This window comes from Onychomys torridus, chromosome 8 (assembly GCF_903995425.1).
Source record: "Onychomys torridus chromosome 8, mOncTor1.1, whole genome shotgun sequence".
NCBI lineage: Eukaryota > Metazoa > Chordata > Mammalia > Rodentia > Cricetidae > Onychomys > Onychomys torridus.
Genome location: NC_050450.1, coordinates 19,413,154 through 19,435,728, shown reverse-complemented (window position 1 = coordinate 19,435,728; position 22,575 = coordinate 19,413,154). Strand labels below are relative to the sequence as shown.

Sequence of the window (22,575 nt, the reverse complement as noted above, 5' to 3'; positions counted from 1 at the left end):
AGAGGCAGAGGCAGGCGGATCTCTGTGAGTTCGAGGCCAGCCTGATCTACAAAGTGAGTTCCAGGACAGCCAGGACTGTTACACAGAGAAACCCTGTCTTGAAAAAGAAAAAAAAAAAAGTAAAGTTAAGAATGTAGTAACAGAACTGACAATAGTCCAACTGCCAAACCCAGCTAAATAGAGCCAATTGGTATTTATGAAAAAGCTATTCTCCATGAAGTACACTTAGAATGTTTGTGGCACAAAGACGAGTATAATCTAAATACTGAATGGACGATTGCACTTTTTTTTTCTTCTCCTACCCGAACTCCAGTGCTAGGGAGGTCTAGCCCAAGGGTTGGTGCACTGAGCTGCATCCGAGCGTGTTTTCTCCGGATTTTAACGGAGATCACAGCTTGGAGCCTGCCAGATCTAGGGTGAGGGGCCCCAGCGGCCCCTTAGGGTGGAGGCGGGGCGGGGCGGGCCGAAGTGTGGCACCTCCCTCTGCCCTCTTGGTGCTGCGTTCCGCGCCCCGCCAACCCGCGCCATGGGCTGTCTCTTTGGGCGTGCCGTGCTGCGGGCGTTGTTGTGCGGGCCACGCATTCCAGGCCTGCTGGTGCGCCCCAGTTCTGGTGAGTCCTGCACCCGTGGGGAGCTGGGCGGATGGCTGCCGCGCGGCCTTTGTTTGTGCACGTGCGGCTGCTGAAGGCTTGGTTTTGTCCTGGAGGACCGTGCCTGCACAACCCCCACCAGCCAGGGTCAGGGCTTTTAGCAGAAGAAAGCCGAAGCCCAGGCGGGAAGACTATTAGACCCGTGGCTCCTAAGGGTGTAGGGGGAATCACTTTATCTCCACGGAGCCGTTGTTTCCAGGGTATTGAAAGCCAGCCTGAGCCAGAGCAGGCCTAAGACAACCCGGCCGCTTCCTGGGGTCCCTGCCCTTGCTACTCATTCATGGGGTGCTTTCTGAGAACCAGATAACCTGTGTTCTTTTCATGCACCCTGGAAATTAAACAGTGTCATCAAGGCACACAGCAGCAGGCATCAGAACTCTGGGGCTACCCTGGGTCCCCTGTCAACTCAGGTAGCGGAACAAGCAGGTTAGGGAGACTAAATTCTTCGGGTTTTATTCAGCCTGTTGAGTTATAGTGGACACCGTTGTGGCCTGAGGATGGAGCCTGATCTCTCCTTTCTAAACTCTTAAGTTGGTGTTTCTCCTTTCTTTGGTACACTTTTGCGAGACAATCAGGGGTTAGGACCCTCTCAAAAGTAGTTTTTGAGCCAATGGTGGTGGCACCTGCCTTTAATCCCAGCACTAAGGAGGCAGAGGCAGGTGGATCTCTGAGTTCGAGGCCAGCCTAGTCTACAGAGTAAGTTATAGGATAGCCAGGGTTACACAGAGAAACTTTGTCTCCAAAAACAAAACAAAGTAACATTTGATCTTAGAGGAGACAGTCAATGTCCCGGTAGTGGCATCAGGCAGCAGAAATTTGAAGACAACTGCAGACTCCCTGACTGTTCTCTTGAGAGGCAGCCTGAACCCCCTGCAGCTGAGTCCCTGTCCTGCAATGTGGATCACTTCCTGTCACCATCCTTCTCAAGTCCTATCCCTTTGTCCCCAGCACTCAGACCACCTGGAGGTGGGGCACTAAGTCTCCTTGGTTTCATGCCATTTCTCCACACCCAAAGGATAAGTTCCTAGTGCGCAGGCCTGGAGTTCACACAGTGTGGTACCCTGGAGTCATGTGAGGCTAGGCTCAACTTTTCTTCCCAGGGTAGGCATCATCACCAGGCCTCTTTGGTCCCTAAGTCATCTGAGGCTTTCTGGGGAAACCATCCCCACCTTGGGCAGCTCCCATTTGTATTTGTTCTTCCAGACTTTCTACAGGTGGTGGGTACTTTCCAGTCCTCCGATGTCTGAGCTCTGTCAGGGATCTAGGTGAGAGAAACCTGAAAATGTGCAGCATCTTGACCCCTAACTCTTCCTCTTTTACAGGAGGGCCTTCCTGGCCCCAGGAGCGGACCCTGGTTGCTGTGAAACCAGATGGGGTGCAGCGGAGGCTAGTGGGGACTGTGATACAGCGCTTTGAGAGGCGGGGCTTCAAGCTAGTGGGGATGAAGATGTTGCAGGTATCAGCCCTTGGCCCTAGGAGACTCTAGCAAGAGTCTCCTAGCACTGGCAGTTACAAAGGTTGGGAGCCAACTTTAATAGTAGTGTCTGAAAGGAGCCCTAAATTCAGGACACCAATTCAGGGTTTACTCTCCAAGGGTTCTTCTTACCCCTCCTTCCACACAGGCACCAGAGAGCATCCTTGCTGAGCACTACCGGGACCTACAGAGGAAGTCATTCTACCCAGCCCTTATCAGCTACATGAGCTCTGGGCCTGTGGTGGCCATGGTACAACAGGGCAGGGGCAATGGAACGGGTGTGTGGGGTATCCTCCCCCAAGCAAAAGGAAGGGCTTGGATTCAGCCAGGGCACCTAGGGTCCCCCATCTTCTCTCCAACCTTCGTATCTGTGCTGCAGGTCTGGGAAGGGCACAACGTGGTCCACATCTCAAGGACCATGATAGGACACACTGACTCAACCCAGGCAGCCCCTGGGACAATCAGGGGAGACTTCAGTGTTCACATCAGCAGGTATGGAGGCCCTGACACCCTTAGTCTCCCAATATGGGGTAAAGAAGGCCAGTTAGAATGGCATCCTGCACTGAAGACAGATCCTTGAAGCCAGGGGTGATGGCACACACCTTTGATCCCAGCACTAGGGAGACAGAGGCAGGTGGATCTCTAAGTGCAAGACCAGCCTGTTCTACAGAGTGAGTTCCAGGATAACCAGGGCTACACAGAGAAACCCTGTTTTTTTGGGGGGGCAGGGCAGGGAGAGAAGACAGATCCTTGAGTGTCTTTCTGGGCTGAAAGTTTCTGATAGTGGGGTGTTTACTATAAGGTTTTATTTATAGTAAAATAAATAGAGACAGGTTGTCAGGTAGGCCAGGCTAGCTTTGAGCTTATTGAGTAGTTCAGGCTGTCTTGAACCGATCTTCAGGCCTCTACTACCTGAATGTTAACTGACAGTGTGCTACCATGTCTGACTAAACCCTTTCTCCCTGGCTTTTTTTTTTTTTTTTTTTTTTTTTTTGCTTTCCCCCAGACAGGGTTTCTCTGTGTAGCTCTGGCTGTCCTGAAACTCACTCTGTAGACCAGGCTGGCCTTGAACTCACAGAGATCCACCTGCCCTTGCTACCTGAGTGCTGGGATTAAAGGCGTGTGCCACCACGAATAGTGTTTTCCCTGGCTTGAGTTAGTATTCTGTTTTGGTCAGTAACCCTGTGGGTTTGGCTCTGATAACTGGTAGGGAAAGACAGCCCTCAGAAGCTGGTGTATAGGCTAGCTTCTGAGCTTGCCAGAAACCAAGGCCAGGCTAGATGCAAATTTCCAGCCTATTACTGCCTATCCACTTTTCCTTCCCCCTTTTCTTCATTTTTCTTTCTTTCTTTTCTTCAAATAGAATCTCATGTAATCCAGGCTCATCCCAAACTGGTTATATTGCTGAGGATGACCATGAACTTGTAATCTTCCTGCCTCTACCTCCCAAGTACTGGATTACAGATATGCACTGCCATGCCTGGTTTATGCGGGAATCAAATTTGGGGCTTTGTGCATGCTAGGCAAGCTCTCTGCCAACTGAGCTACATACATCTCTAGCTCTCATCTTCCTTTTTTAAAAAAATTTTTCGAGACAGGGTTTCTCTGTGTAACAGTCCTAGCTATCCTGGAACTCACTCTGTACACCAGGCTAGCCCCAAATTCACAGAGATCTGCCTGCCTCTGCCTCCCAAGAGCTGTGATTAAAGGCGTGCGCCCCCACTGCTTGGCGTGTGTGTGTGTGTGTGTGTGTGTGTGTGTGTGTGTGTGTGTGTGTGATGAATGTGCATGGGCCTGCAGTGCCTGTGTAAGCCAGAAGAAGGTGCAAGATGCTCTGGAGTTTGAGTTACAGATAGTTTTGAGCCGCCCTTTTTAGGTGCTGGGAGCTAAGCTCAGGTTCTCTGCAAGAGAAGGAATGTCCTCTTAACTGTTGAGCCATCTCTCCATCCCCTCCCTCCTTCCCTCCCTTCCTTCCAGTCTCCCTCTGTAATCCAGGCTGGCCTAGAACTTCGAGGCAGTCCTCCCATCTCAGCTTCTTCAGTGCTGGTATTCCAGGCTCTGAGCACCATAACCAGATCCAAAATCCCTTTCTCTTCTATACGACCACACTGTTCCCCTGACAGAGGGCAGCAGGCCAGAGGCAATTGTCCCTGGGAGCTCTCTCACTGAGGCACAGACTTTACCTTTCCCTCTCACAGGAATGTCATCCATGCTAGCGATTCTGTGGAGGGGGCCCAGCGGGAGATCCAGCTGTGGTTTCAGAGCAGTGAACTGTTGACCTGGGCAGACGGTGGTCACCACAGCAGCTGCTACCCAGCCTGAGGGTTTGAATTGCCCTCTGCACTTCAGGGTTCATCCATGACCAACTACCTCTGCCAACAGGAACTCAAACCCATACCCTTCCCGTCTCCCAAACACTCCCTGTTTACCTTTTGTCCACCTCCAGCCCAGGGAGTCTAAACCTCAAATTTATGTGCCTTGTTTCCGAAGCCAGCACAATTTTGGACCCTACCCTTCTGTACCAAAGTGCCAGACAACCTTTGGGACATTGTTGGAGGTGGTTTCGCCTGCCCCAAAGGAGAAACATTAAAATCTTCTGCTTCAAATGGGAATGGTATACTTCTTTCTGCCATCTCAGCATTGTGTGACCTTTCCTGGGGAGATGTGCAGAGTAGCAATTCCATCCATTCCCAGCTTGGTGAACCCACGGGTTTATTGGACGAACAGGGACATGGATGAGGGCCTAGCTACAGAAGCATGGATGACTTCAGAACAGCTGAATCACTGAAAAGTCCCACTGAGCATGGGTAATGAATCAAGGAAACTGCATGATGGGAGCCTGTGTTCAGTTAACCTACCTCTTATATGCCCTAGCATCCTGCCCCAAGACCCCTGAGAGTAGGAAGGAGTGTTAGGTGGGGAATCTAAGGCAAAGGTTCTGAGACGCCCAGGATTACTACTACCCTAGTTAGTCCCAGCTATCACTGTATTCTACTTATTTCATTGGCATGACTGCAGGGCCAAGCATCTTATAGGTCCAGTAGTCATATCTGGAGCAAGCTGCTTTATTCCAGCACTCTAATGAGAGTTTTTTATGCTTAGTGTAAACTGGCTTGAAGCTTATAGCTTTCCTCCCCCAGAAGGAGGATCCCTTGACTTTGGTAAATATATGAACCAGGCAAGGGTTCAGGGTTCATGAAATCGAGTATCCAAACGGAGTTCTTTGGCTGGTGCTGTTACAGCTCCTGCTTGTATAACACTCTGAGAGTGGGTGGTGGCAAGGGATAGGTGGAGCCTAAGGCTTCTTCAAGGCACAGAGCCTGTGGGTAGCAGTGCCAGTCTTTGTGGGTAATGTGTGTCAGGTCTGAGGTCGGAACAGCGGAGGCTTACACTCCAGGACCTACTTTTCATCTTTCCCTCAATGCAACCCAGGCACCGGAGAGTAGTCTTTACTCTTGACCTGATGTGGTCTGTGACGGCGACCGCTGCCTGACGCCTTTTATTTTCACGTTGATACATGTGAATCACATCTCACCCGGGATCCTGAAGTGGCTGGCACTGATACACAGCTGATACACATGACCGCTTCTGAGGCTAATCGACAAGTCATTTCACTTTTTAACAGCTTGACGACGGAACCCACTCCTGGGTTCTCAGCCTCCTGAAACGGCAGCTTCAGGAGAATCTGGATTAAGTGCGGTGATCCTTGCGAGCCACGAAGAGGGCCACTCTGGGAATTTTTTTTCACCCGGGCTAGCCACGCGAGGGAGCTATTGGCTTTGCAAACTCCCGATCCTCTTGCACTGGGAGGGAGTGTCCAAGCTGATAGGACACTGTCTGGCCAGCCTGGGTACTTGGATTAAGTGACCGCACCTACATCCAACGGGGAAAGGACTCAGGGGTATCACAGGCGGGAGTATGGCTCTGCGTCTGCGCCAGCGCCTCCTCCCTCTTGCAGTCCCAGCAGGCCGTGCGCCACCATGGGTGGAGTGCCCGAGGGGTAGAATGGGAAGAGCTGGAGGGCGGAGAGTCGCCGACTGAGTGTGATAGGAAGGCGTGGAAGGGAAGAGGCACCGCCTTAAGGGTGGGGCCTCCCTGCTGAGAGTGGTGGGCAGGGTGGCGTGGGGGATGGAACTCTTGGTCCTGGATGTTTCTGGGCAGAGCGAGCAGCCGCAGAACGCTGTGCGCAGCTTTGGAAAGGTAGTAGGGTCTGGTTCCCAGTTTTAGTGTCCTCACTGCGGCCCGCACACAGCGTCATGGACCAGCAGCCGCCCGACGTTGAGGAGGACGATTGTCTTTCTGAATACCACCACCTCTTCTGCCCGGACCTTCTTCAGTGAGCTAAAGCAGGGAACAAGGGAGAGATCCGGGGTTGGGGAACAGGGTTCAGAACGGATCTGCTGCTGAACGGGTGCTCAGTACTCTGCTCCTGGGCGATCGTAGACCTGAAGTTTCTTGGGGTTCTGGAAGGATCGGATGAAGGACTGAGGAAGGAAGCTTGTTTGATTTGAAAACCTCTCATTTGAGACCTTACTACACAGAGCATTTTAGGTTAAATAGTCTGAACTTCTAGGAAGCCCAATAATAACAGACTTTAAAGATTGCATTTTTATGTCTGGGGATTTGTGTCTAGCAAACCCATTGGGTTCCATCCTCTGCATGAACATATTTTCTTTCACAGACACACTGGGTGAAAGTTCATGGGATCAAAGTCTCCCTTAGGCCACCTATTTACCCTCTGTTAACAGTGATTTGTTTATTTACTTATTTATTTAGTTTTGGTTTTTCGAGACAGGGTTTCTCTCTGTAGACCTGGCTATCTGAAACTCTCTCTGTAGACCAGGCTGGCCTCGAATTCACAGAGATCCGCCTGCCTCTGCCTCTCGAGTGCTGGGATTAAAGGCATGTGTCACCACTGCCTGGCCAGCGATTTATTTATTGAGACAGAATCTTATGTAATTTAGGCTGTCCTGAAACTCACTATGTAACTCTTAAGTAATTCCTGGGGCTGTAGTTACCCACATGCATCCCCCACCAGGCTAAAACATTGGTTTTAAAGTAGATTCTAGGGACTAGAAGGATGCTCAGTGGTTCAGAGCACGTACTGCTCTTTCAGAGGACTCAACCAGGGGGAAACACTTACTGAGATAAAATAAAAAATATTTTTAAAAGATGACTACATTTTCCTGTTTTGAAGGGACAAGGTGGCCTTTATCACAGGTGGTGGTTCTGGTATTGGCTTCCGGATCGCTGAGATTTTCATGAGGTACACACTGCTCTGGGACTCTCCCTACCACCTTACTTTCCTTTGGCTGGACCCTAATGAATTTTGGGGAATGGTTGGATGCTGCCCTGGGGTTGGGAAAGACAGGACCTTTGGGGTCTCCTAGAGGTAGGTGAGTCTGTGTGACTGGCCTCAGAGCTTCATAGGTTGTGAGGGGCTGCTACAGTGGGGAAGAGTGTCTCTGGGAACACAGGTCTTGTGGCATCATGAGAGGGTTAGCAACTTGCTGCTGAAGCTAGCGGAGGGTCAGAGTTAGGCTGAGGCAGAGGTAGAAGAACCTTCTCTAGTTCTCCCCAATACTCTACTTTTCACAATCTGAGGTGAACCCCACAAGAACTGACTTTGGCTCTAGGTAGTAGACTATATTGTTCCAAGCTAGTGGCCTTAAGCAATTTCTTCTTGGTAGAACAAAGTCCTGTGTTTTATCTAATCATGATGGCTGGATGAGTTAGTGTAGTTTTTTGTTTTTTTTTATTTATTTAAAGATTCATTCATTCATCATGTATACAGTGTTCTGCCTGCAGGCCAGAAGAGGGCACCACATCTCACCACAGATGGTTGTGAGCCACCATGTGGTTGCTGGGAATTGAACTTAGGACCTCTGGAAGAGCAGTCAGTGTTCTCAACCTCTGAGCCATCTCTCCCGAGGTAGTGTAGTTTTGGTGGAACCTGTCCATTGTTGTCACCATGAGGCTCCCTCTCTCAAAATGGGCTCTCTATCCTTCATTCCTGTGCTCCAGCAGACCCTGGGATTGTCTCCAGTTGCCCACCACACCCTCTCTGCCACGTACACAGTATCTGGGCCAGAATACCCCACCCCAGAGACACATCACAGAAACCCAGGAGTGGGCAACCAGGGCAACCAGAAGTCCTAGAGTTGCTCGGCCCTGCTTGAGCCCCTCTGCCTAACGCCAGTCCCGTTTCAGCCTTGATTCCTGCCTCAGCCTAAGGAACTCGGGGGGGGGGGGGGGGGGACGGGACGGGACGGGACGGGACACGACATGGGGACGGGACACGACACGACTTCCTCTTGAGTAGTCCCGGTAGGCCCCAGGGCGCGTGCTTACTTGTCTTCTCAGGCCTGCTCTCTGGTTTTGTAGGCATGGCTGCCACACTGTCATCGTCAGCAGGAGTCTGCCGAGAGTGTCCACGGTGAGGAAGGCTGTGGGGTTCGGAACCTGTGTGGGGAAAGAGTCCTGAGGCCCAGGGACAAATAACACCAAAATCTGTTTCTTCTTGTGTAGAGAAACTCAGTGAAAATGGACCCTCATGGATACTCTTGACTTTCTTGTTTGTTTTTTTCTTTTCTTTCTTTTTCTTTTCTTTTTTTTTTTTTTTTTTTGGTTTTTCGAGACAGAATTTCTCTGTGTAGCTTTGCGCCTTTCCTGGAACTCACTCTGTAGACCAGGCTAACCTTAACTCAGAGATCTGCCTGGCTCCGCCTTCCGAGTGCTGGGATTAAAGGCATGCACCACCAAGCCTGGCCTTTTGACTTTTTGGAAGTTTGGTTATTGGGTCATGTTTTTAGAAGTAATATGGTTCCAGAATTATTCAGTAAGATCACGAGCATTGTGAAGGTCATCATCCCACCCATCTAGGTCCGGGAAAATGCCTACAGGGTAGGCAGAAGGTGGGATCTGGGACAGGTGACAAGTTATAGAGAATTCAGGATGTCTTATCAATATCCACTAGGCAAACTTGGGGTCCTAACGTAATGTATCATTTCCACCGAGTCCTAAGGACTGCTTCTCCAGGCTGAGGCTGCCAACCAACCCTCTTTCTTTCTGCTGCCTAGGCTGCTGAAAAGTTGGTTGCTGCCACCGGAAAACGGTGCCTCCCTCTATCTATGGATGTTCGAGTTCCCTCCGCTGTCGTGGCTGCTGTGGACCAGGCGCTGAAAGAGTTTGGCAAAATCGACATCCTCATTAACTGTGAGTCAGCAGTAAGTGAGGCCAGAGCCATCTGATAGGTCAATAGTACTGCTTGGAAGCTCCAGAACTCTGTTCCTGGGGGTAGGGGTGCGCCAGAGAGCCTAGGTGTTTGTCCTGGCCCAGTCATGACCTTTTCATTTGCCAGAGGCACAATCTAGGCTACAGGCTCTGTCTTGGGCAGTCTGCTCTTTCCGAGTGGCGGGTCAGCAAAGCCTAAGCCCTGCTGGGTGCCCTGTGAACATGACTAAGTCACACTTCAGGGGTGTTCTCGTGGACTGAAATTTCCACTTTAAAAAGTGGGCTGGTGAGGTGACTCAGCAGTTTAGACTTGAGCCCTGGGACCCACATGATGGAAGGAGTGAGTCCACTACCACAGGTTGTCCTCTGACCCCCACACATATGCCATGGCATCTGCATACCTGCACACACCACGCATATACATGTACTAAATAAATACTAAAATAAGTATGAGGCTGCCTCCCCAGGTGTGGTGGCACGTGCCTTTAATCTGAGCATACAGGAGACAAAGGCAAGCAGATCTTGTAGTTTGAGGCCAGCCTAGTCTACATGGTAAGTTCCAGGACAGCCAGAGTTACATAGTGACCTGTCTCTAAATAAATAAACAAACAAATAATTCAAAATAATAGAGTTGGGAATGGAGCTCATCATGGAAAATGCCCTGGATACTTTCATTGGCCCAGAAAAAATTTGATTTTGTAGCCTTACAGAATAATTAAGTAGATAAAACAGAATTCTATATAACTACTTCATAATATCTGCTATTACTCATATGTTACATTTGCTGAATAATTGATATTATCATATATTAAGGCTCTATATTTTTTCCCTGAGACAGGGTTTCTCTGTGTAGCCCTGGCTGTCCTGGAGTTCACTCTGTAGATCAGGCTAGCCTTGAACTTAGAGATCCCCCTGCCTCTGCATCCCAAGTGCTAGGACTAAAGGCTTGGGCCACCATGCCCACTAAAGACTACTTTCAAATAAGGTCATATTCACAAACACCAAAAAATAAAATAAATAAAATCTATCTATCTATCTATCTATCTATCTATCTATCTATCTATCATCTATCTATTTATTTTGTGAGATAGAATCTCCTATAGGCTAGACTGGGGTCAAACTTATTGTGTGCTTGATGATGATGACCTTGAACTCCTGATCCTTCTGCCTCTGCCCCAAGTGCTGCCTTTATACTTGGTTCCAGGACTTAACTTGTTGGCATCTCGTCTTCTATCCTGTGCCTGTTGCCCAAGAATTTCAACTGCTTTGAGTCCTGTCTTGTCCAGCTTAGACTGCTTTGAGGGTCTCCACACTCTCACAGCCCACAGAACATCAGGCTCCTTTTTGTACTCTTGACCGGGATTAGCCCGGTCTTCTCAGTGCCGCAGCCCATCCATCAGCTTTCCCCTTCTGGTCCCCAGGTGCAGCTGGAAACTTCTTATGCCCGGCCAGTGCTTTGTCTTTCAACGCCTTCAAGACTGTGGTCGACATTGACACCATTGGCACCTTCAATGTGTCTCGTGTGATTTACGAGAAGTTCTTCAGGGTGGGTATCCTCCTGGCAGGGGCCTTTCCTCCTGTAGCTTCCCACTCACTGTTGTCCCTTGTATGTTTCAGGACCATGGAGGAGTGATTGTGAACATCACCGCCACTCTCAATATGCGGGGGCAGGTGCTGCAGCTACACGCAGGCGCTGCCAAGGCAGCCGTGGGTATGGATGCTCCCTGTGAATTATCCCCTTGACTATCCCTGGAGGCTGATAATCTCCACATGGACTTGACCCTACCCGTGGACACTGTAACCCAGAGGTAGCACAGCCTCACGATTTCCCCTCCTATGTGTATTTCTTCCATGAAGATGCTATGACGCGACACTTGGCTGTGGAGTGGGGTCCCCGGAATATCCGTGTCAACAGCCTGGCTCCTGGTCCCATCAGTGGCACTGAGGGGATCCGGCGATTGAGTGAGTCTCTTTGGAAGTTTGGGACATCCATCAAAGCTTCTCAAATGGTAGCAGGGCTTAAAATATTCTGTTTTGGGGGTTGGGGATTTAGCTCAGTGGTAGAGCGCTTGCCTAGCAAGCGCAAGGCCCTGGGTTCAATCCTCAGCTAAAAAAAAACCTGTTTTCAGCTAGGCAGTGGTGGCACACACCTTTGATCCCAGCACTTGGGAGGCAGAGGATGGTAGATCTCTGAGTTCCAGGTCAGCCTGGTCTACAGAGTGAGTTCCAGGAAAGCCAGAGCTTCACAGAGAAACCCTGTTTTGGAAAACAAAAACAAACAAAAAACAACAGCAAACATTTTGTCTTATTCCGGTCAAGAAGTTATCCAGATGTGGGCCGGGGGTTGGGCGGGGGAGTGCTGGAGGGAGGCAGCAGTGGACACTGGGCTTACTGGATCCTATTGCCTTCCTGGGGGCCCCCAGGACAGTTTGAAATTAAAGTATACTGGGTCCTGACTTCCTATTGCCTTCCAGGGCGCCCCCAGGACAGTTTGAAATTAAAGCGTCTTTCAAACCCTGTGCAAAGACTTGGAAACAAGACAGAGATCGCCCACAGCGTACTGTACCTGGCCAGCCCTCTGGCTTCCTATGTCTCAGGGATTGTGTTGGTGGTTGATGGTGGCAGCTGGATGACATTCCCAAATGACATCAGTCAATTGGTAGAGTTTGAATCCTCCTCTGCGAAGCTCTAGGTAATGAGTTGTTCCCACTTCTTGGGGTCCCTGTGTCCTTGAATGCTCCTGTCTTTTCTCTGCCAGGAGCAGCTATGAACTATGGGTCAGGTTTTCAGAGGACCATCCCTGCCCCTGTTGCACAGAGGGGGCCCTCTCTAGTGGACAGACACAGTCTCCAAGGCTATGAAGGAAGTGGACTCCTGCCACTGAGGTTTTCCCAGTGACCTTGGTCTCTTGCCAATTGGAGGGATACAGCCTTGAATTTGCAGTCTCTGGCCTTAGTCTCTGGAGTGCTGAGATTCAGGAACGGATGACAGGATACAAAGTTTCCTTTTCTTTCTTTCTTTCTTTCTTTCTTTTCTTTTTCTCTTTTGAGATAGGATCGCATGTAACTCCGGCTCTGTTCAAACACTGTGTAGCTGAAGATGATTTTGAACACCTGATTCTCCTGTCTCTACCTGCTGAGTATTGAAATGACAAAAGAGCCACCACTTTTTACAGCGTTGAAGGTCACATGCATGTTAAACCATCACTGTATCAACCGAATTACATCCTCTGCCTCAGGATACATCTTTTGTCACACAAACAAACATTGTATTTTTTAAAAATGTATCCAGGAGGCAGTATTCTTCCTGGGAAATGCCTTCTTCCTCACAGAGGTCTATAGTCACACCAGAAACGTTGAATGTGAATTTGGAAATCCTAGCCGTCTAGTCCTTCTTCTGGGGACCAAGCTGGTTCCATGCTCTGCCTCTGCAAAGCCCACATCGCAGGTGGGCAGGACCAGGTCATGAGCCTCGCCTGATGCTTGTTCATCTGAAGGGTTCCTATGATTTTTGCCAGTAAATTACATTTTCTTTTAAATAATCTTTTTACTATAAAAATATCTATGAGTTGGAATTTGTAAGTCTCTAGAAAGAAAATGAAAAAGTTTGATTCTATCACTGAAATGGGGGGTTGTGTTTCCTGTCTTTTTTCTTTGTTTCTTCAGCATGTTTGCTGCTCACGCCCTTCTTACACTGGCAGCAGCAAGGCGACACCGCTTCCTGATTGATGATTGATGGATGATTGATTGATTGATTGATTGATTTGTTAGCAGGGTTTCTCTGTGTAGCTTTGGAGCCTGTCCTAGATCTTGCTCTGAAGCCCAGGCTGGCCTCGAACTCACAGAGATCCACCTGCCTCTGCCTCCCGAGTGTTGGGATTATAGGCTTGATCCTCTACCACTTGGCTTTGTTTTTGTTTTTGTTTGTTTGTTTTATTTTGTTTTTTAAAGACAGGGTTTGTGTGTGTAACAGTCCTGGATGTCCTGGAATTAGCTCCGTAGACCCGGCTGGCCTGGAACTCAGAGATACTCTGCCTCTGCTGGGATTAAACTGTGCACCACTTGACAGCTTCCTGATTTCTTATCAAGGGACTCCAGATCAGAGGAGATGTGGCTCTGTGGCCACCTCTGTTATGGGAAGTCTGTCTCTGGTCCACTAGCCAGTTGATAGGAGTTTTGATCCAAGAGGCGGGTTTTCATTGGTGATGGATATGACCAAGGAAGAGGCAGCCTTCCTTTCCGAGAGGGGAAGCGAGTCCCGTAGGCTCTTAGCAGTGGCTTGTGATTTGGCTCAGGTTCCTCTTTTGTTTTTTAATATTTGTGGACGAGATTTTGCATTTTAATAAGCCATAAAGAAAATTTTGTCATCTGGTGTCCGAAGTGGGGCACTCCACGACTCCTAGATCGGGTCTGCCCGGAGCTCCCCGGCTCCTGCACCTCGACACACACACCCCTCCCGAGTTCCCGCGCTCTCCGGTCCGCGCTTGCAGCCACCGGGTGTCCTGCCGAATCGGTTCTGCTCGGCTTGCACAGGCGCTGGGACAAGTTCTGGTTCTTGAGCATCGCTCGGGGTGCCGCCGCCCCCTCTCCCTCATACGGGTTCTGCTCCTCACAAGCACTGGGTAGAGTGGTCCAGCTGCTTTGAGCACTCGCTTAGGGTGCTGACCCTGAGCTACCTTGGTGCCGCACCTCCTCCACCTGCTGGTCAAACATCATCACTACATCTAAATACCTTCACACAACCCACACCTCCAGGGAAGACCACAGCCCAATCCTCCCAGGAGCAGCATCACAGCTGATAAGATACTTGGGAACTTTTAAACGGTGAACTAGGCTATTAAATAAATAAATGAATAAATGTTTTAAAAAGGTAAGAGGAAAGGAAATTTTAAAAACCTTCCCCATGTTGAAGATTGGCAGTATCACAATGCAGGGAATTCGGACCCTATTCACTGCTATTATGGACAGGATGCAAATAGAAAAAAATAAATAAATGAGTTAAACAACTTAGCTGGGATCTATATAATGTTAGCCATAATTATTAGCAGTCTGGTAATTCACATTTTATCCTGAAAAAAAAAAAGTGGTCTGATAACTACCAAATATGAGAAATTGACTGATAAGATACCAGTCTTAGAAAAGGCTACTACTGATAATATGTAAGCTTTACAAATAATTACTAAGGAGATTAATACAATTTTGATTGATAAGATAAAATCTTTAGAAACAGATAATAACAATATTCATAAACAGCATTTAGAGGAGAACCAACCTCACCGTTATATTATGAAGTGAGAGGGGAGCATCCCAAGGTTATTAGAAAACCAACCCTAGTTTATACAGTTACCATTCAAGAATGAACACCAGATGATAGGTATCCCCAGGGTATGCAGAAGTTAACTGGGATCCTACAGAAGCAATAGTTTTATATGGTATGCATTCACCTTTTGTGAAGCAGTTGTTAAATTCATCAGCCACTCAGAATTATTCCACAAGGCTGGAAAGATTTAGTTGCAGCAGTATTGGAATCTGGTTCTCAGTTACAGTGGAATACATGGTGGAGAGACAAAGCTAGGGCCATCGAAGAGCAAGGTAGGGTTAGAGGTTATAAGATTTCCCAAGATCAAATCCTTGGTGAGGGCTGTTATGCTGATGTGGAAAGACAGATTACATTTGAGATCAGACCTTGGGCCTGTGCCTTACAGCAGCTTTGAATGCTTGGGACAAGACCAAAGAACCAGGACTTACTTTAGAGAGACAGTTGCTAACTACCACCACAATTGGAATAACAACTCAAGAACTAAGTAATTTATTTCAAACCTTACAAGGTGACAAGGACATAAATAGTCCAAGAAAATTAACAGCTACGATTGAGAGAGAATTGGTAAAGAAAATCACAAGATGTACACATGGTAGTCCAGAACCTGATTGCATTCTAGTTATTTTATCAAATGGTTAAAAAAAAATTCTCCTTCTGGAATTCTTATGCAGAGACAAGATAATATTCTAGAATGGATATTTTTGTCACACAAACAGAACAAAAAAAAATTAAAGACCTATATAGAAAAGGTTTCTGAATTGATTCTAAAAGAAAAATCGAGATGTCATGAATTAACAACAGAAATTGTAGTACATTTTACTAATGCTGAAATTTCCTCTTTATGGGCAAAAAAAATGAACGTTGACAAAGAGCTTACAGTAATTTTTTGGGAGAGATTAACAAAAAATATCCCCAAAGCAAGAGACTTCAATTCATAAACACACACACACACACAAACACACACACACACACACACACACACACACACACACACACACAACCAATTGGGTCCATTCTCACATTATACGGGGAGCTCTAATATCTGGAGCCCTTACATTCTATACTCATACAAATAAATCAGGAGAGGCAGGTTATAAATCAGGAAATTTAAGTAAAGTGGCTCAAAGCCCTTATGATTCTGCTCAAAAATCAAATTATATGCTATTCTCGTGGTATTATTAAAATTTTCATAACCTTTTGATATAGTTACTGACTCTCAATATGTTGTTTTACATATGAAAACTGCTGAACTTATTCCAGATGATTCAGAATTGACCTTGTTATTTATTCAATTACAAGAAATAATCAGAAATAGAAATCATCCCTTGTATATAACACATATCAGATCCCATACGGGTCTACTAGGCCCTCTAGCACAAAGTAATGATAAAATTGACCAGCTATTGGTAGGAAATTTGCTAAAAGCCCCAAAATTTTATAAGGAACACCATGTTAATAACAAATGTTTGGAAAAAGATTTTTCATCACTTGGCAACAAGCCACGGAAATTATAAGGAAGTGTCCTACTTGTTCTTTGTATAACCAAACACCACTACCTGCAGGAAGTAACCCAAAAGGTACTCAAAGAAATGAAATTTGGCAAATGGATGTGTTTCATTTTACAGAGTTTGGAAAACTAAAATATGTATACCATACTATAGATACCTCTTCAGGATTTCAATGGACAACTGCTTTGAGTTCTGAAAAGGCTGATTCTGTAATTACACATCTATTAGAAGTTATGGTCATCATGGGAATACCTGTATATATTAAGACTGAAAATGCTTCAGCATATGTCTCTAGTAAAATGAAACAGTTTTTTGCATATTACAACATAAAACACATTACAGGTATACCATACAATCCTACAGGACAAGCAATTAAAGAAAGATCTAATCACACTTTAAAAGAAATGCTTGGTAAATAAAAAGGGGTAATAATGACCCCTAATATAAATTGCACAATGCTTCAATGCTTTATTGACTTTAAATTATTTATTTATTTGTTTGTTTGTTTGTTTTGAGCTGAGGATCGAACCCAGGGCCTTGTGCTTGCTAGGCAAGCACTCTACCACTGAGCTAAATCCCCAACCTGGCTTTAATTTTTTTTTTTTTTTTTGTTTTGTTTTCTAGATAAGGTTTCTCTGTAGCTTTGGAGTCTGTCCTGGACTAGCTTTGTAGACCATGCTGGCCTCGAACTCACAGAGATCCACCTGCCTCTGCCTCCCGAGTGCTGGGATTACAGGCTTGTGCCACCACCACCACCCCGCTGACTTAAAATTTTTTAAATGCTAATGAAAAGGGAACTGCAGTTGTGGAGAGATATTGAATAATAGAAAAGAAACAAAACAAAACAAAACAAAACAAAAAAACACTGAACTAAATTAGCCTGCATGCTTTAAAGATCTGTTGACCTCAGAATGGAAACCAGGATATGTGTTACATTGGGAAGAAGTTTTGCTTTTGTTTCCACAAGAGCAGAAAAGCTATGGATACCATCAGTATTGATAAAGATTTGATTTAAACAGGAGAGACCCCTGGATTAGGAAAGGTGATGATAGTTCATCAACTAATGTGGTGATTCAACCTACAGAAAAGGAAAAACTCACCAAATTATCGTCGGGGCAGGGTTCTGTATTTGTCTTTCCAGGGAAAGAAAAACATCCAACTGAGGAATCTAAACACCTTTGGACAAATGAAACAGAAAAAAGAAGGGAGAACCATCCGGAAAATAACTACCAAGAAAAGGAGTAATCTGGCCTAATGGTATAAAATACTTACTACAGGGTAAAATTTCATAAACCTTTCAAAATATTGGCTCAACTGGTAAAGAACTAACTACAAATGCATGACTTGAGCTTGATCCTTGTAAACCATGTAAACCTGAAGTGGGGAACTGACATTCCATAACCTCTGACCTCCACACATTCGCTGGTATACACATGCCCATGCACACATACACATACAAACAACAAATAAATTAAATGTTTTAAATTTTAAGACATGTGCATATGTGTGTGCAAAAGAGATGACAGAACTCTTGGATCTGGAGTTACAGGCCGTGGTAAAGCAACCTAATGTGGGTGCTGGGAATTGAACTCAGGCCTTCTGTAGTATGTACTCTTAACTACAGAGCCACCTCTCTATCCCTAAATTTATTTGTTTGTTTGTTTGTTTGTTTGTTTGTTTGTTTGTTTTTAGATAAGGACTCTGTGTAGCCCTGGCTGGCCTGTAACTAAGTCTGCAGACCTGCCTGCATCTCCCTTCCAAGTGTTGGTATTATTAAAGGAGTGTGTGTGTGTGTGTGTGTGTATGTGTGGGTTCACATCTATCTAAACAGAAAACTATAAAGGCCCTGTCCTACAGCTCTTTAGTGAGTTTTCCTCCAATGGGGCAGACTTCAGAAGCAGGTTCTGTAAAGCCAGATCATTTTCTTTTCTCCTTTTCTTTTTCTTTTGGTTTTTCAAGACAGGGTTTCTCTGTGTAGCCCTGGCTGTCCTGGAACTCACTTTGCAGACTAGATTGGCCTCGAACTCAGAGATCTGCCAAGTGCTGGGATTAAAGGCATGCACTACCACCTCTTGGGTCAGACCATTTTCTTTTCTTTCCTTCCTTCCTTCCTCCCTTCCTTCCTTTCTTTCTTTTCAAATGTGGTACATATACACAATGGAGTACTTACTCAGCAGAGAAAACCAATGACAGCATGAAATTTTCAGGCAAATGGATGGAACTAGAAAATATCATCCTGAGTGAGGTAACCCAAACCCAGAAGGACAAACATGGTATGTACTCACTCGTAAGTGGATTCTAGATATAAAGCAAAGAACAACCAAACTGCAACCCACAGAACCAGGAAGACTATATAGCAAGGGGGACCCTAGGATGATGGTAGTTTATAGTAAGATTTGGTTTTACTCACTTACTGGGCAAGCCTCAGTGAAACATTTCACAATTAGGATAAGAATTTATACTGTACCAAGCTGATAATAGAAAATAAATTTTAAAAAGTGGAAAAAAATTCCAAAAAAAAGGACAAAGTTTCTCTGTAAAACAGTCCTGCTATCCTGGAACTCACTCTGTAGACCAGACTGGCCTCGAACTCACAGAGATCCACCTGCCTCTGCCTCCCGAGTGCTGGAATTACAGGCGTGCACCAGCACCACACCTGGCCAGACCATTTTCTATAGATAGAGTAAATTGTCTGCATGTGGAGGTCAGTTTGGCTCAGAGAAACTGACTGCACTTGCTTGGTCTGTTGGCCTGCAGGCCTAGGATAGCCATGGAAACTTCTCTAGACACAGGCATCCTCAGCAAGTGTTGTTTTTCTATGGAGGAGGACAGAAAAGCAGACAGTAGGTTGAGGAGGCCAGGTTTCTAGTGGTGTTAGCTCCAGCATACTCTGTCTAGCTTGTGGACCTGGCTATCATTCTGTGGAAATATTTTACAACATAGCAATTGGTGAAGAGCTACATTATCTCCAATCATGTCAACAATCTCTGAAACCCCCTTAACAGTATGGCGTGCACCTGCAGGCCCAGCACTTAGGAACCTGAATTAGGAGGATGGTGCATTTAAAGGCAGCCTGGGCTTCAGAGTGAGACAGATCAACAACACAACCATCTTAAAGACAAAAATAAAATTCCAGGAGAATTTTATTATTTCGGGGTACTAGGGATTGAACCTAGAGACTTACACCTGCTAGGCAAGCATACTACTGCTTAGCTCCTCCTCAGCTCTTAATTTGATCACGTATGTATATACGAACGCGCGCGCGCGCGCGCGCGCGCGCGAGAGAGAGAGAGAGAGAGAGAGAGAGAGAGAGAGAGAGAGAGAGAGAGAGTTTTGCCTGAATGTATTTATGTATTTATGTGCATTATGTGCATGCCTGGTATCCATAGAGGACAGAAGAGGACATTGGATCCTCTGGAACTGGAGTTACAGATGTAGTTATGACCACCATGTAGATGCAGGGGATCAAATCTGGGTCGAACACTGCATATAACCACTGAGCCATCTCTCCAATGCCCCAAGGTCTCTTTTTACTTCTTGTTTTGAGATAGACTCTCACTAAGTGATCTAGACTGGCCTCGAACTTGTAATTCTTGTACCTTAGCCTCAGTTGGGTATTTATTGGCCTTTACAAGTAGGCCTGGCTGCCAGAAGCATTTCAAGTGTCCTATGCAGTTAAATGTTGTATCTGTTCCTCAAATGTTCATAAAGACGTGGGGGTTTGCACCTCTCTGCCTTGTTCTGTTTTATGCATAGTTTCAAAGGATGAAACATTTTCTGCTCTCTCTCTCTCTGTGTGTGTGTGTGTGTGTGTGTGTGTGTGTGTGTGTGTGTGTGTGTGTGTTGTTAGGGAAATGAACCCAGGGCATTTTAGAAAACTTTCTGACCTAGTTCACATAAAAATTATCCTTCCCGAGTTGGGCATGAGGTGCAGGCAGAGCACTTGCCCACTGTCCCTCAGGCGTTGGATGGTCCCCAGTACAAGACAATTACAGAGCCTTCCTTTCAGGGAAATCTAGTTTTTTTGAGAAGGGGTCTTGCAATGTAGTCTAGGCTAGCCTTGAATTCATGATTCTTCTTCCTCAGTCTCCTTGTCCCAGGATTATAAGATTTTGCTATCATGTATGTTCTAAATACACAATTAATTAGTTCATGGTTTTTGTTGTTGTTTTGGTTTTAGTTTTGGTTTTTCCGAGACAGAGTCTCTCTGTGTGGCCCTGGCTGTCCTGGAACTAGCATGGCTGCCACAAGTTCAAGGCCAGCTTGGCTACAAATTGACTATTGGCCTCTAGGGATACATAGTTAAGAATCTGTCTTTTTTTTTTTTTTTGCCTCCCCCCCCATTTTTATTTACTTATTTTTCTATTATCAGCTTGATACAGTATAAAATCTTATCCTAATAGTGAAATATTTGATTGAAGCTTGCCCAGTAATTGAGTAAAACCAAAACTTATTATAAGCCACAGTCATCCTAGGGTCCCCCCTGTTATATAGTCTCCCTGGTTCTGTGGGTTGCAGTCTGATTAAGAACCTGTCTTAAAATGGACAAAATGTGTGTGTGTGGCCAGGGTTGGGGGGGGCACACACACTTTTAATCTCAACCTTTGGGAAACAGAGGCAGGTGGATCCCTGTGAATTCAAGGTGAGCCTGGTCTACAGAGAGAGTTCCAGGACAGCCAGGGCTACACAGAGAAACCCTGTCTTGAAAAAGCAAAAACAAACCAACCAACCAACAAACAAACAAACAAAAAACCCAAAATGCTTTGGGTTGTATGTGTTAAAGGAATAAATGAGTCTGTATTCATTCATCCTGTTCCTTGGTTTGAGCCATACAGGCGATTTCTTGTCCACATACAACAAATGAAGGTCTGGGTGTGTTTATCTTTGCCTATACGGAAAACGAAAACCTTAGAATTGCCCAAAATAAACTGTTAATTTGGAGGGGTTCCTTTCCACTGATTTCTGTTGCCTTGGTAACTTGGAGCACCCAGCTGTGGCTTACATGTGCTACAAGATCTGGCACCAGAATCCACTTTTCTCACTGGGGGATTTTCCCAAGCACTGGGTCTTCCTCTCTGTCTATGAGGGCGGGGCCACACCACTGAAGCATCGGCAACAGGGTGAAGATGACCTCTCTGATTTTTTTTTTAAGATTTATGCTATTTATTTGCATGTATATGTGTGGGTTCACATGTGTCATGATGCTCACGTGGAGATCAGAGGACAAATTTCGAGACTTGGTTTTCTCCTTCCACCATGTGGGTCCTGTGGATTGAATTCAGGAGATAAGCTTGGTGGGCTTTTCCTACTGAGCCATCTTGCTGGCCCATGTTACTGCATGTGCATGATGTGGGGAAGGGAGCACACATGTATGTGGAGGTCAGAGGACAACTGTTCCGCCAGCCAGCTCCCTAATAATGACACGGAGACTTCTTACTAATGATGAAAGCTCAGCCTATAGCATGGGCATGTTCCTAACTAGCTCTTATAACTTAAATTAATACATTTGTATTAATCTACATTCTATTATGTGGCATTACCTCTCTTCCATCTTGCATCCCCTGTTTCCTCCCTATGTTCTCTGGCATCTCTCTCGAACCTAGATTCATCTCCCACTTCCTCTCTCTCTGCCTGGAAGTCTCACCTATACCTCCTGCCTAGCCATTGGACGTTCGGCTCTTTATTAAACCAATCACAGCAATTCACCTTCACATAGTATACAAATATCCCACAACATGGGTTGAGGATTTAGCTCAGTGGTAGAGCACCTGCCTAGCAAGCCCAAGGCCCTGGGTTCGATCCTCAGCTCCAAAAAAACAAAAAGAAAAAAGAAAAAAACCAACCAAACAAACAAACAAATACCCCACAACAGCGTGCTGTCAGTCCCCTCCTTTCTTTGTGTGAGTTTCAGAGATCAAACTTGGTTGTGAGCCATCTCACTGGCCCCTGAAGGTGACCTCTTCACTTCAACATTACATTTTTTGAGGTTTTAGTTATTTTTTGTGTATGAACATGTTGCCTGAATGTGTTTGTGCACCATGGATATGTAATGCCTACAGAGGCCAGAAGAGAGCATCAGATTCCCTGGTATTGGAGTTGCAGTGAACTGCCATGTGGGTGCTAGGAATTGGACCCAGGTCATTTGAAAGAGCAACAGTGTTTCTCCTTCTTCTTCTTCTCCTTCTTCTTCTTCTTCTTCTTCTTCTTCTTCTTCTTCTTCTTCTTCTTCTTCTTCTTCTTCTTCTTCTTCTTCTTCTTCTTCTTCTTCTCCTCCTCCTCCTTCTTCTCCTCCTCCTCCTCCTCCTTCTTCCTATTATTATTATTATTATTATTATTATTATTATTATTATTATTTGACATTGAACTACATCTTATTAATGAAGAATGTTGA

The 22,575-nt window shown here is 46.0% G+C and overlaps 2 protein-coding genes across 4 annotated transcripts; both read left to right on the top strand.

Moving 5' to 3' along the window:
* The first annotated feature begins 513 nt into the window (after positions 1 to 513).
* Positions 514 to 4,715, top strand: Nme4 (NME/NM23 nucleoside diphosphate kinase 4). 2 transcript variants are annotated; one of them, XM_036198195.1, is made up of 5 exons: positions 514 to 611; positions 1,973 to 2,106; positions 2,273 to 2,374; positions 2,504 to 2,616; positions 4,323 to 4,715. In XM_036198195.1, exons 1-5 carry the CDS (start codon positions 527 to 529, stop codon positions 4,444 to 4,446), a joined length of 558 nt encoding a protein of 185 aa, XP_036054088.1. In that variant the 5' UTR covers positions 514 to 526; the 3' UTR covers positions 4,447 to 4,715. The 2 variants fall into 2 exon arrangements, with proteins under 2 accessions (XP_036054088.1, XP_036054089.1); XM_036198196.1 differs by lacking the exon at positions 2,273 to 2,374.
* Positions 4,716 to 6,078: 1,363 nt separating this feature from the next.
* On the top strand, positions 6,079 to 12,981 carry Decr2 (2,4-dienoyl-CoA reductase 2). Of its 2 annotated transcripts, XM_036198194.1 has the most exons (9): positions 6,079 to 6,460; positions 7,322 to 7,390; positions 8,509 to 8,560; positions 9,204 to 9,339; positions 10,779 to 10,903; positions 10,975 to 11,068; positions 11,215 to 11,319; positions 11,832 to 12,049; positions 12,412 to 12,981. In XM_036198194.1, the coding sequence occupies exons 1-8, from the start codon at positions 6,381 to 6,383 to the stop codon at positions 12,047 to 12,049; spliced, it is 879 nt and encodes a 292-aa protein (XP_036054087.1). In that variant the 5' UTR covers positions 6,079 to 6,380; the 3' UTR covers positions 12,412 to 12,981. The 2 variants fall into 2 exon arrangements, with proteins under 2 accessions (XP_036054087.1, XP_036054085.1); XM_036198192.1 differs by having other exon boundaries at positions 11,832 to 12,981.
* The last annotated feature ends 9,594 nt before the right edge of the window (positions 12,982 to 22,575 follow it).